The sequence below is a fragment of the Eschrichtius robustus genome, chromosome 2 (genome assembly GCF_028021215.1).
Source record: "Eschrichtius robustus isolate mEscRob2 chromosome 2, mEscRob2.pri, whole genome shotgun sequence".
Classification (NCBI taxonomy): Eukaryota; Metazoa; Chordata; class Mammalia; order Artiodactyla; family Eschrichtiidae; genus Eschrichtius; species Eschrichtius robustus.
The window spans coordinates 162,738,750-162,753,589 of record NC_090825.1 but is presented as its reverse complement, the minus strand read 5'-3'; the positions used below and the strand labels follow the sequence as shown (position 1 = coordinate 162,753,589).

The 14,840-nt window shown below is 39.5% G+C and overlaps 1 protein-coding gene across 5 annotated transcripts in view; it reads left to right on the top strand.

Moving 5' to 3' along the window:
- Positions 1–14,101, top strand: part of PGBD2 (piggyBac transposable element derived 2) — a 29,616-nt gene extending 15,515 nt beyond the window's left edge. For 4 of the 5 annotated variants that reach the window (XM_068534685.1, XM_068534684.1, XM_068534683.1 and 1 more), the window contains 2 exons: positions 9,880–9,943; positions 12,204–14,101. In XM_068534685.1, the coding sequence (XP_068390786.1) occupies positions 9,927–9,943; positions 12,204–13,965 (1,779 nt within the window). In that variant the 5' untranslated portion in view covers positions 9,880–9,926 and the 3' untranslated portion in view covers positions 13,966–14,101. The remainder of the gene's footprint in view (positions 1–9,879; positions 9,944–12,203) is intronic. The other variant, XM_068534687.1, reaches the window with a different exon arrangement.
- Positions 14,102–14,840: the final 739 nt, after the last annotated feature.

Below are 14,840 nucleotides of genomic sequence, written 5' to 3'. Positions count from 1 at the left end.
AAACAAACAAAAAAACACTGAAAAAACCCCAAAAAAGACCATCTACCTCTCCCCGTCTTTACATATTTGCTCTTTGCTGGGACACTCCTTCATCACTTAGTTAGGATACTCTTAATCTTGGGATTAGCCTGAGGTAAAAGTTTAAGGTCTTCTCAGGAGTTTTCTGAGCGTGTGTCTTGGGCTTGCATGTGGCTTTCTTAAATTCCTCCATATATGTGGAAGCTTTTGAATGTCCTGTATTTCCAAATAGCCTTAAATGGTCTGTTATGTATCTTTACCCACAGTCTGTTGCTCCAGACGTCTGTGGATTTGTATTCTGCCTCACAGCTTTTTCTGCCACACCAGTGTTTTAGGTATCCTTAAGACACGTTAGAGCAGAAATACACAATAATTTGCAATCAGGTTTGCTCTTTCTCCCTTTAGTTTGAGGGCAAAACTGGGAATTGGGCTTCTGGCTACTCAAGACTAAGATTGCTGCAGCACTGGAAAGGGGGTAGGTCAAGGGTGAGTAAGAACTCCACGAAACGTTCCTATTGTTTTGAAGTTGGCTTTTTAATTTTTTTTTTCAGTTTTATTGAGATAATAATTGACATACAACACTGTATAAGTTTAAACTGTACCACATAATGACTTGTCATACTTATATTGTAAATTACTATAGTAAGTTAACATCCATCTCATATAGTTATGAAGAAGAAATTTTTTTTCCTTGTGATGACAACTTGTAGGATTTAATCTCTTAGCAACTTCCAAAGGTACTATACAGCAGTGTTAACTATGGTCATCATGTACATATTTCCCCAGTTATAAACTGAGACTTCCTCGTTTATTTTATACCTGGACACTTGACCTTTTCACCACCGTCAACCAATTCCCTCTTCTTAAACCCACCACCTCTGGTGACCACAAATCTGATTCTTTTTATGTGAGTTCATTTGTTTGTTTTTTTAGATTCTACATATAAGTGGGATCATACGATATTTGTCTTTTTCTGTCTAACCTATTTCACTTAGCATAATGCCCTCAAGTGCATCCATGCTGTCACAAATGATAGGATTTCCTTCTTTTTTATGGCTGAATAACATTCCATTATATATGTGTACCACATTTTCTTCAGTGGACACGTCTTGGCTATTGTAAATAATGTTTCAGTGAACGTGGGGATGCAGATATTTCTTCAAATAGTGACTTCATTTCCTTTGGATGTATACCCAGAAGTGGAATTGCTGGACTGTATGGTAGCTTTATTTTTACTTTTTTGAGGAACCTCCATACTGTTTTCCGTAGTGGCTGCTCTAGTTTGCATTCCCACCAATAGTGCACAAGGGTTCCCTTTTTTCCATATGCTTGATGTATCTTTTTGATGACAGCCATTCTAACAGGAGTGAGGTGATATCTCATTGTGGGTTTGATTTGCATTTTCTTGACGATTAGTGATTTTTTAAAGATAAATTTATTTATTTATTTATTTATTTTTGGCTGCGTTGGATCTTCATTGCAGTGCATGGGCTTCTCATTGCGGTGGCTTCTCTTGTTGCGGAGCATGGGCTCTAGGCACACAGGCTTCAGTAGTTGTGGCATGCAAGCTCAGTAGTTGTGGCTTGCGGGCTCTAGAGTGCAGGCTCAGTAGTTGTGGCGTACAGGGCTTAGTTGCTCCACGGCATGTGGGATCTTCCTGGACCAGGGCTCGAACCTGTGTCCCCTGCATTGGCAGCCGGATTCTTAACCACTGCGCCACCAGGGAAGTCCGACGATTAGTGATGTTGAGCACCTTTTCATGTACCTGTTGGCCATTCAATATTTTCTTTGGAAAAATATCTAATCTCCTCCATGTAGCACTCCAGGACTGGGGCACCTAATCTGTGGCTTGAATTGCTCACTTCCCAGGGCAGGTGTCTGCCCTTATAATCTTCCATTTCCTCTGAGTCCCCTTCCAGGAGCACCAGGTCCTGACCCCATCTTTTCTTCCCTTCATACCTGATCATGTATATATCTTTCCTACCTCCTTGTTTGTACAGCAGTCCTTCTGCCAGTTTCCACTCAGTTTTCAGTGAAAATTGTTTACGTGTAGATATATTTTTGATTTGTTTGTGGTGGGCAGTGAGCTCCATGTCCTCTCACGTTGCTATCTTGATCCCTTTGATTACTATAACCTTATAATATTGTTTGAAATGAGGAAGTGTAATGCCTCCTGGTTTGTTCTTCTTTTTAGGATTGCTTTGACTATTTGAGGTCTTTTGTGGTTCCATACAAATTTTATGGAACACGCTTTTATAAAGCTTGTTTATGGAACAAGCTTTCAAATCTTATGGATTGTTTTTTCTACTTCTATAAAAAATGCCATTACATCTTGATAGGGATTGCATTGGATCTGTAGGTGGCTTTGGGTAGTATAGACATTGTAATATTAATTCTTCCAATCCATAATCGTGGGATATTTTTGTCTTCAGTTTCTTTCATCAATGATTTGTAGTTTCCAGTATAGGGATTTTTTTTTTTTACTTCTTTGGTTAAATTTATTCCTATATATTTTATTGTTTAATGCTATTGTAGTGGGGTAATATTCTCCAATTCCCTTTTTTAAAAATATTTATTTATTTTTTGGCTACACTAGGTCTTAGTTGCGGCATGCGGGGTCTTTAGTTGCAGCATGCGGAATCTTTAGTTGCGGCACTTGGAATCTTTAGTTTCGGCATACAGGATCCTTAGTTGCGGCATGAGAACTCTTAGTTGCAGCATATGGAATCTAGTTCCCTGACTAGGGATCAAACCTGGGCCTCCTGCATTGGGAGTATGGAGTGTTAGCCACTGGACCACCAGGGAAGTCCCATTCTCCAATTCTTAAGAGAATTCAGTTTTAAAGTATAGTAATGCTACTGATTTTTTAATGTTGATTTTATATCCTACAACTTTACTGAATTCATTAATTAGATCTAACAGGTTTTTTTGTGAAGTTTTTAGGGTTTTCTGTATGTAAAATCGTGTCATCTGTAAATAGAGACAGTTTTTCTTCTTCCTTTCCAATTCTGATGCCTTTTATTTCATTTTCTTAATTTATTGATCTGGTAGGACTTCTAGTACTGTGTTGAATAGGAGTGGTAAGAGTAGGTATCCTTGTCTTGTTCCTGATCTTAGAGGACAAGCTTTCAGTCTTTCACCACTGAATATGATGTTAGCTGTGTGCTTGTCATCTGTGACCTCTGTTATGTTGAGGTATGTTCCTTCTATACCTAAGTTGTTGAGAGTTTTATCTTGAAAGGATATGGTGTTTTGTCAAGTGCTTTACTGTATCTATTGAGATGTTCCTATGATTTTTATCTTTCATTCTATTAATGATGTTGTGTATCACATTGATTTGCATATGTTTCATCAATACCACCCGTGCATCCCAGGGATGACTCCCACTTAATCACGGTGTATGATTTCTTTTTTTTTGAACATCTTTATTGGAGTATAATTGCTTTACACTGGTGTGTTAGTATCTGCTGTATAACAAAGTGAATCAGCTATATGTATACATTTATCCCTGTATCCCCTCCCTCTTGCATCTCCCTCCCACCCTCCCTATCCCATCCCGCTAGGTGGTCACAAAGCACCGAGCTGATCTCCCTTTGCTATGCAACTGCTTCCCACTAGCTAGCTATTTTACATTTGGTAGTGTATATATGTCAATGATACTCTCTCACTTTGTCCCAGCTTACCCTTTCTCCTCCCTGTGTCCTCAAGTCCATTCTCTATGTCTGCATCTTTATTCCTGTCCTGCCCCTAGGTTCATGAGAACCATTTTTTTTTTTTTTTTAGATTCCATATATATGTGTTAGCATACGGTATTTGTTTTTCTCTTTCTGACTTATTTCACTCTCTATGAGAGACTCTAGGTCCATCCACCTCACTACAAATAATTCAATTTTGTTTCTTTTTATGGCTGAGTAATATTGCATTGTATATATGTACCACATCTTCTTTATCAATTCATCTGTAGGTGGACACTTAGGTTGCTTCCATGTCCTGCCTATTGTAAGTAGTGCTGCACTGAACATTGTGGTACATGTCTCTTTTTGAATTATGGTTTTCTCAGGGTATATGCCCAGTAGTTGGATTGCTGGGTCATATGGTAGTTCTGTTTTTAGTTTTTTAAGGAACCTCCATACTGTTCTCCATAGTGGCTGTATCAATTCACATTCTCACCAACAGTGCAAGAGAGTTCCCTTTTCTCCGCACCCTCTCCAGCAATTATTGTTTGTAGATTTTTTGATGATGGCCTTTCTGACCGGTGTGAGATGATACCTCATTGTAGTTTTGATTTGCATTTCTCTAATGATTAGTGATGTTGAGCACCCTTTCATGTGTTTGTTGGCAATCTGTATATCTTCTTTGGAGAAATGTCTATTTAGGTCTTCTGCCCATTTTTGGATTGGGTTGTTTGTTTTTTGATATTGAGCTGCTTGTATATTTTGGTGATTAATCCTTTGTCAGTTGCTTCATTTACAAATATTTTCTCCCATTCTGAGGGTTGTCTTTTTATCTTGTTTATGGTTTCCTTTGCTGTGCAAAAGCTTTTAAGTTTCATTAAGTCCCATTTGTTTATTTTTGTTTTTATTTTCATTTCTCTAGGAGGTGGGTCAAAAAGGATCTTGCTGTGATTTCTGTCATAGAGTGTTCTGCCTGTTTTCCTTTAAGAGTTTTATACTGTCTGGCCTTCCATTTAGGTCTTTTATCCATTTGCAATTTATTTTTGTATATGGTGTTAGGGAATGTTCTAATTTCATTCTTTTGCATGTAGCTGTCCAGTTTTCCCAGCACCACTTATTGAAGAGGCTGTCTTTTCTCCATTGTATATTCTTGCCTCCTTTATCAAAGATAAGGTGACCATATGTGTGTGGGTTTATCTCTGGGCTTTCTATCCTGTTCCATTGATCTATATTTCTGTTTTTGTGCCAGTACCATACTGTCTTGATTACTGTAGCTTTGTAGTATAGTCTGAAGTCCAGGAGCCTGATTCCTCCAGCTCCGTTTTACTTTCTCAAGATTGCTTTGGCTATTCGGGGTCTTTTGTGTTTCCATACAAATTGTGAAATTTTTTGTTCTAGTTCTGCGAAAAATGCCATTGGTAGTTTGATGGGATTGCATTGAATCTGTAGATTGCTTTGGGTAGTATAGTCATTTTCACAGTGTTGATTCTTTCAATCCAAGAACATGGTATATCTCTATATCTGTTTGTATCGTCTCTAATTTCTTTCATCAGTGTCTTATAGTTTTCTGCATACAGGTCTTTTGTCTCCGTAGGTAGGTTTATTCCTAGGTATTTTATTCTTTTTGTTGCAGTGGTAAATAGGAGTGTTTCCTTAATTTCTCTTTCAGATTTTTCATCATTAGTGTATAGGAATGCAAAAGATTTCTGTGCCTTAATTTTGTATCCTGCTACTTTACCAAATTCATTGATTAGCTCTAGTAGTTTTCTGGTAGCATTTTTAGGACTCTCTATGTATAGTATCATGTCATCTGCAAACAGTGACAGTTTTGCTTCTTCTTTTCTGATTTGGATTCCTTTTATTTCTTTTTCTTCTCTGATTGCTATGGCTAAAACTTCCAAAACTGTGTTGAATAATAATGGTGAGAGTGGACAATCTTGTGTTGTTTCTGATCTTAGAGGAAATGGTTTCTGTTTTTCACCATTGAGAATGATGTTGGCTGTGAGTTTTCATATATGGCCTGTATTATGTTGAGGTAGGTTCCCTCTAGTCTACTTTCTGGAAAGTTTTTAATCATAAATCACTGTTGAATTTTGTCAAAAGCTTTTTCTGCATCTATTGAGATCATCATATGGTTTTTATACTTCAGTTTGTTAGTATGGCATATCACATTGATTGATTTATGTATGTTGAAGAATCCTTGCATTCCTGTGATAAACCCCATTTGATCATTTAATGTACTGTTGAATTTGGTGTGATAGTATATTATTTAGAATTTTTGCATCTGTATTCATCAAGGATATTTGTCTGTAGTTTTCCTTCCTTGTTATGTCCTTATTCTGGCTGTGGTATCATGGTAATACTGACCTTGTAAATGAGTTTAGGGGTATTCCCTTCTCTTTGATGTTTTGGAAATGTTTGGGAAGGATTGGCATTAATTCTTTAAATGTTTGGTAAAATTCACCTTGAATCCATCTTGTCCTGGGCTTTTCTTTGTTGGGAGGTTTTGGGTACTGATTCATTCTCCTTACTAGTAACTGGTTTGTTCACTTTTTCTCTTTTTTCTTGATTCAGTCTTGGTATATTTTTTGTTTCTAAGAATTATCCATTTCTTCTACATTGTCCAGTGTGTTGGCAGATAAATGTTCCTACTACCCTCTATGATCCTTTGTATTTTTTTTAACTTTTTATTTTATACTGGAGTATAGCTGATTAACAATGTGATAGTTTCAGGTGCACAGATCCTTTGTATTTCTGTGGTATCAGTTGTAATGTCTCCTCTTTGATATATAATTTTGTTGGGTTTTTTTTTCTAGGATAGTTTAGCTAAAGTTTTGTCAATTTTGTTTATCTTTTCAAAGAATGAACTCTTAGTTTTGTTAATCTTTTCTCATTTTTTTCTTCTCTCCTTTAGTTATTTCTGCTCTAATCTTTATTGTTTCCTTCCTTCTGCTAACTTTAAGCTTAGTTTGTTCTTTCTTCTAGTTCCTTGAAGTGTAAAATTGGGTTGTTTATTAGAGATAGTTCTCTTTTCTTTCTGTATGTGTTTATGGCTATAAATTTCCCTCTTAGAACGGCTTTTGCTAACATCCCCTGTTTTCGTATATTGTGTTTCCATTTTGGTTTGTTTCAAGATACTTTTTTATTTTCCTTTTAATTCTTTGCTACATTGGCTGTTCAGGAGAATTATTTTTATGCATTCCTGAGTTTTTCAGTTGTCCTCCTGTTACTGATTTCTAGCTTTATACCACTGTGTTCAGGAAAGATACTTAGTATGATTTTGGTCTTGTTGAATTTGCTAAGACTTCTTTCGTGGCCATGTAACATCCCAGTAAATGTTCTATGTGTGCTTAAGAAGAATGTATATTTTTCTATGGTTGAATAGAATGTTCTGTATATGTCTTTTATGTGCGTTTGGTCTATAGTGGCGTTCAAGTCTGATGTTTCCTTATTGATTCTTTGTCTGAATGATCTACCATTGTTGAGAGTAGGGTATTAAAGTCCCCCACTATTATCTTATCTCTGTTTATTTCTCCTTTTTGTTCTCTTAATATTTGGTTTATATATTTAGGTGCTCAAATATTTAGTGCTTAAATATTTACAATTGTTATATCTTTTGATGGATTGTTGTTTTTCATTATCTAATTATCTTATTTTCTTGTTTCCATTTTAGTAAAGTTCATTTCGACTGACATAAGTATAGCTACCCTTGTTTTTTTTTTTTTTGGTTACTATTTGCTTGAAATATCTTTTTCCATCCTTTTACACTCAGCCTATATGTATATTTAAAGGTCAAGTGAGTATCTTGTCAGTAGCATATCATTGGATCTTATTTTTTTATCCATTAAGCCATTCCGTGGCTTTTGGTTAGATAATTTAATGAATTTACATTTAAAGTAATTATTGATAGGTAAGGACTAACTGTTTTCATTTTGTTCGTCGTTTTCTGTTTTATAAATCCTTTGTTTCTTCTATTTCTGTTGTGTTTTTTTATGATTTGATGAATTATTATATCATTATGCCTTGACTTCTTTATCATATTCTTTTGTGTAACTACAATAAGTTTTTCTTTTGTGTTTGCCATGAGGTTTACATAAAATAATCTTGAAATGATAACACCCTATTTTAAACTGGTAACACCTTAACTTCTGTAACATTTCTAAACTTTACTTTTTTACTCTCCTCCCCTTCACATTTTAGATTATTGATGCTACAGTTTACATACTTTTTATAGTATGTATCTAATAACAGATTATTGTAGTTATAGTTGTTTTAAAATTTTTTTTTCCTTTTTATTAAATTGGGGTATAGTTGTTTTACAATGTTGTGTTAGTTTCTACTGTACAGTAAAACGAAGTAGAGTTCCCTATGCTATACAGCAGGTTCTTATTAGTTATCTACTTTATACATATTAGTGTATATATGTCAATCCCAATCTCCCAGTTCATCCCAGCCCCCTATCCCCACTTTCCCCCCTTGGTGTCCATACATTTGTTCTCTACATCTGTGTCTCTATTTCTGCCTTGCAAACTGGTTCATTGGTACCATTTTTCTAGATACTACATATATGCATTAACTTTTAACTTTAAATCTAGAGTTGTTAGTGAATTATACACCCCTATTACCTGACTGACTTTATAGTTACCATTACCAATGAGTTTTACACTATCTTCATATGATTTTATGATGTAATTAGTGCCCTTTTACTTCTACTTGAAGAATTCCTTTTAGCATTTTTTTTTAAATTTTATTTATTTATTTATTTATTTATGGCTGTGTTGGGTCTTCGTTTCTGTGCAAGGGCTTTCTCTAGTTGCGGCAATGGGGGCCACTCTTCATCGCAGTGCACAGGCCTCTCCCTATCGCGGGCTCTCTTGTTGTGGAGCACAGGCTCCAGACACGCAGGCTCAGTAATTGTGGCTCACGGGACCATTTGCTCCGCGGCACGTGGGATCTTCCCAGACCAGGGCTCGAACCCGTGTCCCCTGCATTAGCAGGCAGATTCTCAACCACTGCGCCACCAGGGAAGCCCTAGCATTTTTTTTAAAGCAGGTCTTGTGGTATGAACACCCTCAGCTTTTGTTTGCTTGTTAAAGTCTTTATGTCTTCTTCAGTTTTGAAGGACAGCTTTCTGGGAATACCATTCTTAGTTGATAGTTTTTTCTTTCTACATTTTCAATATATCATCCCATTCTCTCCTGGTCTGAAAAGTTTCTGTTGAAAAATCTGCTACTAGTCTTATAGGGATCCCCCTGTATGTAATTTCTCTTTCTCTTGCTGCTTTCCAAATTCTTTCTTTGTCTTAGACTTTTGACAATTTAATTATGATGTGTCTTGGTATAGCCCTATTTGAGTTCAACCTATTTGGGGTCCTTTGGGCTTTCTGCCTACTACAGATTTGTTGGAAGTTTGATGTAGTTAAAATTATCCACCCTCCTTTAAGTTTCTATGTTTTCTATAAGAAAGGTTTTCCTCTGTGATCATTAATATACTTTAAAAGTTTTGCTTTTTTGCAATTAATACTTAATGCATCTAGGACTTCACTATCTAATATAGTAGCCACTATCCACGTGTGACTAGTTAAATTTGAATTACTTAAAATTACATAAAATTACAAATTCAATTTCTCAGTCACACTAGCCATATATCCAGTGCTTAATACCCATATGTGGCTCATGGCTACCATATTGGACAACACTGATATAAAACACATCTATCGTTGTGGCAAGTTCTATTGGCAGTGCTGATGTAGGACAGTAGTCTTCAACCAGGGGAGATTTTACCTCCTACTCTCCCCGCCAGAGGACATTTGTCTAGAAACCTTTTTGTTTTTCACAACTAGTGGGGTAGTTGTTCTATTGGTATCTAGTAGGTGGAGGCCTGGGATGCGGTTAAACATCACATAATACATAGGACAGCCCCCCACAAGAAACAAAATGCCAATAGTTCTGACTATGGGAAACCCTGCTCTAGAATGTATTTTGTTGTGAGGTGTGAGATGGGGGAGCTTGTTCTTTTTCCCTCTGACTAGCCAGTCAACTACACATCATTTCCTGTGTGTACTTGATCCGTTTCCCTCTGGTTGATAGTGAATCTTGAGATTTTTTTCCCTTAAATGGTAGAGAAGTTCCTATTCCTTTGCTAATTAAGATATGATTTCTTAAAACTGACTTCTGTTGTCTTACAGATTCTTAGACTCTGCAAGTAAAGACAACCTCATGTTCACAGTATATCATGGCTTCATCATCAAGGTAGGAGTAATGTTTGATGAAAGGCTTTTTGCAGGTACAGTTGACTCTTGAATACATGGGGATTAGGGTTGCTGACTCTGCGCATTTGAAAATCTGTGTATAACTTTATAATCAGGCCCTCTGCACTGGCGGTTCCAACCAACTGAGGATCATGTAGTACTCCAGGACGTATTTACCAAAAAAAATCTATGTATAAGTGGACTCACATAGTTCAAACCCATGTTATTCAAGGCTAACTGTATTTACTTCTCTGCTTTTGAAAGACCAAGTCTATAACATTTTCAGTTCTCAGTCCTGCTGGCCACCCTAAGCACTTGGTGTCTATGAAGCACCAAGGAGGGAGAGGAGAGACGAAGATTGGAGGAAAGACAAGGCAGACAAAGGAGTGTGTGTGGTACAGTATGGGTGCAGCTGTGTAGCTCTAGTTTTGCACTTGATCTAAAAATGTGGTTTACTTTCCTCATCTTTCAAGACACAAGATGGTTGTCTGTGGGGCTGCCTCAGTTCCTGCAGGCTTTCTCACTCCAAGGGTTTGAACAGGTATGCACAGAGGTGTTTGAGGGCCTGTGGGTGAGCAGCAGTTTGAGTGGTGAGACTAGCAGAGATTGTGGCTGGGCAGGCTTAGATCTGCTGCTGTAGACCAGGGGAGGTCAGGGGAGGCATGAAGATGGCTGTTACCCTTTGAGAACGTGTCTTAGTTCGAGGTCCATGGAAAGGAAGAGCTTCAGGTTTCCTCTCCCTTTCTGGCTGGCCATGGAGAGCTTGAGGCATACCTCATCTCCCCAGAGGTCAGACCTCTTGTGCTCTAGCCTCCAGCAGGGGTGGCTGGTGGAGTCAGTGTCCTGGAAGTGAGGTTGGAGTGAATCTCTAATGCAGCTTAAACTCCAAAGCCTAAGAGCAGGCAGAGAAATAGCCTTTGTGGTAAAGCCTGCATCCTCCCTCTGGTGCACGGCTTTTCTCATGCAGAGGCCAAGGCATAGGGCAGCAGCAGTGCCCACCTTCCCAAGTCCAGTCTATTCTCATAGCCAGAGTAATGTATTTGACCCCTCACTGTCCTGCTCCATCCCCTCAGGGGCTTCCTGTGATAACTGAATACAACTGAAAGTCCTGATCAGGACCTCTGGAACCCTGTGGGACCTTGGCCCTGGACCCAGCCACCTCTGCTCTACTCTACTTTCCTCCCCGCACTACATCTGCAGTGTCACTAACCTCCTTGCTGTTCATAGATATCAAGTCCCTTCAACCACAGGGCCTTGCACCTGTACCTACAGTTCTTTCTCTCCCTCTGGGACACCCAGTCTGCAGCTGTCTGCAAGGCTCACTCCTTCACCTCTCCAGGCCATCTGCCCTGTGAGCCTTCCCTCATCATATGTCTAAAGTAGCACCCCCAGCCCTATTCCTTTGCTGCACTCTCTGTCCCTTATTCAGGATGGCCCTCATCGCTAACTGATGCCGTCCTGCATAGCTGTGTGTTTGTTGGTGTGTCATCTGTCTCCTCCATTTGGAAACAAGTGCTATGCAGGTCAGGGAGTGGAGTGTGCCCACTGCCAGCCCCTGGGCAGCACCTGCTCGTGGTTGGTGCCCACTAAATACAAATATCTCTTGTATTTGGTTCCTACATGCACAGGGAGAGTTAGAATAGCAGGGGTTTCCATGTTTCTAAATCTATTTAGCAGTCAGTATGCAGTAGGATATCAGATGTTGAGGGAGCTTTGTGAAAATCTGTCTGAATCTGTTTAGGTCCTGAATTTGGGTAGTGAGAGTTCAAGTAGGGAGAGTTTGAGAAGTTGGGAAGTGAGGAAACTTATATATGCCAAGTGAATAAGAAAAAGGGAAGAGACAGATAAGGTGGAAGCATGAAAGCAGAGCTGCTAGGGCCACTGAGTCAGGAGACATCGGTGGATGTCACTTCAGCAGCCGAGCCTTCCCGTTGACGGTTACTGTTAACCAGGTGATAACAGTGGCACCTGGATTCATCACTAGAGGGGATCCTCTATTCAGACACTTTATTTAGGAAGGAAAGGAAGTATGGAATACCTCTTTAGAATGCCTCCCTTCATTAAAATACTTCTGCACTTAGATGAGTAATTTGTGTTTGTCTGGAAAATTCACTTATCTGGCACTATGCCTTATGGTGTTAGGTCCAGGATGCTGTTGAAGTGGGAGTGCCCTCCTCTTGAGCAGTGCTTTAGTGGAGTTTTCTGCTGAAGCACTGGCTTTCCTGCATGGCCTCTCTTCATTCTGTTTCCTGTCATCGCAGCAGCCTCACTACCGGGAGAAGAACCGGCTCAAAGCTGAAGTCCATGAAGTTGCTTGAGGTTCTGAATGCTCTGGAGGAGGAGGAATCTGGCCAGAGTAGGGAGGAGATCTTCATTGCACCGCCCAACAATGCTTCAGGGGACTTCACTGATGAGGACTCGGGTGATGAAGATGGCCGGCGAGGAACCCACCTGCCCGGCAATGTGCTGCATGCCTTTGTTGTGCCTGAGGACTCTGGCTCCGGGGAGGATGAGGATGACCTGCAGCTGCAGCCAGCCATGAAGAAGCAAAAGGCAGTAGTGGAACCTCCACATGTCTGGACCAAAAGAGATATCCGCCCGGACTTCACCAGTTGGACAGCATCAGATCCTCATATGGAGGATCTCAAAAGCCAGGAACTGAGTCCTGTAGGCCTCTTTGAATTGTTTTTTGATGAAGGAACAATTAATTTTATTGTTAATGAAACCAATCGTTATGCTTGGCAGAAGAATGTCAACCTGGGTCTCACAGCCCAGGAATTGAAGTGTGTTTTGGGCATTTTGATTTTAAGTGGGTATATCTCCTATCCAAGGAGAAGGATGTTTTGGGAAACATCCCCTGATTCACATCATCATCTTGTGGCTGATGCAATTAGAAGGGACAGATTTGAACTGATCTTCTCATACCTGCATTTTGCAGATAACAATGAGCTTGATGAAAGTGATAGGTTTGCCAAGGTGAGGCCTCTCATTGTCCGCATGAACTACAATTTCCAGAAGCATGCACCCTTGGAAGAGTTCTACAGCTTTGGCGAGTCTATGTGTGAGTACTTTGGACACCGGGGGTCCAAGCATCTGCCTGCGGGGAAACCTGTGCGGCTGGGCTACAAGATCTGGTGTGGGACGACCAGCAGGGGCTATTTGGTGTGGTTCGAGCCCTCACAGGGCACACTGTTCACTAAGCCAGACAGGGGCCTGGACCTAGGAGGCAGTATGGTGGTGAAATTTGTGGATGCACTTCAGACACGTGGGTGTCTGCCATACCACATATTTTTTGACAAGGTTTTTACAAGTGTCAAATTGATGTCCATTTTAAGGAAGAAAGGAGTGAAGGCCACAGGAACTGTTCGTGAGTACAGAACTGAACGATGTCCCCTTAAAGATCCCAAAGAACTGAAGAGAATGAAGAGGGGTTCGTTTGATTACAAAGTTGATGAGAGTGAGGAGATCATCGTGTGCCGCTGGCATGATAGCAGTGTGGTCAACATCTGCTCCAACGCTGTGGGCATAGAGCCAGCAGGGCTGACCAACCATCACTCGGGAGCAGCCAAGACACAGGCCCAGGTTCATCAGCCATCACTGCTGAGGCTGTACCAGGAGAAGGTCGGGGGTGTCGGCCGCATGGACCAGAACATCGCCAAGTACAAGGTGAAAATCCGGGGTATGAAGTGGTACTCGAGTTTCATTGGCTATGTTATTGACGCTGCTCTTAACAATGCATGGCAGCTGCACAGGATATGCTGCCATGATGCCCAGGTGGACCTTCTGGCCTTCCGGAGATATGTGGCCTGCGTGTACCTAGAGAGCAACGCGGATACATCATCCCAAGGGAGGCGAAGCAGGCGGCTGGAAACCGAGAGCCGCTTTGACATGATTGGGCACTGGATCATCCACCAGGACAAGAGGACCCGGTGTGCCCTGTGCCACTCACAGACCAACACCCGCTGCGAGAAGTGCCAGAAGGGCGTCCATGCCAAGTGCTTCAGGGCGTACCACATCCGGTAATGCATCCTGGGCAGAGGGAGCCCCCTGGATGTTTGGTTTGTTATGAGATGTTTACAGCTAATTACATATAGCATTTGGGGCATTTGTGTGTTGTGTTGACAAAAAGAGACCTGAATCCCTGATTTGGTTTTGTATTTTTCCTCGTCTTCATTACAGTTATCTTTTTATCATCTTCTATTATGCCTACATGTAATATAAATTAATATTTATGTTAGTAAGCATAAATGTTTGTAAATATATATTTTATACTGTTATTTATTTCAACTTATGGGCCCGTTTTTATTCAAATAAAAATCTTGCTTTGGGGTATAGCTGTCCTGATAAGGAGACTTGAACGTAACCAAAAACTTTAGAGAAACTTTCATGAACAGTAAAAAGATTTTATCGTGTATGCTCTCAGTTATAATCTAAGATATAGGCAATATTGTATCAATATGATGAAGGATATCTTAATCCTATCTATTTCACTTTAATCTAATGCTAGCAAACTGTCCAGGGATAGATAATCTGCCATGTATTTATCCAGCTGACTAGATTTGTAGAGTTTGTATTTTCTTGATAAAAAATATTTTTCTAATACACATATCCATGTGGAATCCATTTTTATAAATAGTGTGAAGTAGGGAGTTTTTTCCCCCAAATGGATGGATAGCATCATATTAATATTAAAACTTATGTATATATATTTCCGCAGTGATTTAAATTCTACCTTTAAAAATTCCTGAACTTTGGGGGAAAATACTGAAACAAAGAAAAAAGTTTTTGTTGGAAAGCCTAGGGGAATATAATCCAGAAGAATGAAAGAAATACATATAAAAATTTGGACTTAATCAAAAATCTAAGAGAACATGTTGAGTATCTTTATCTGGTAAAAG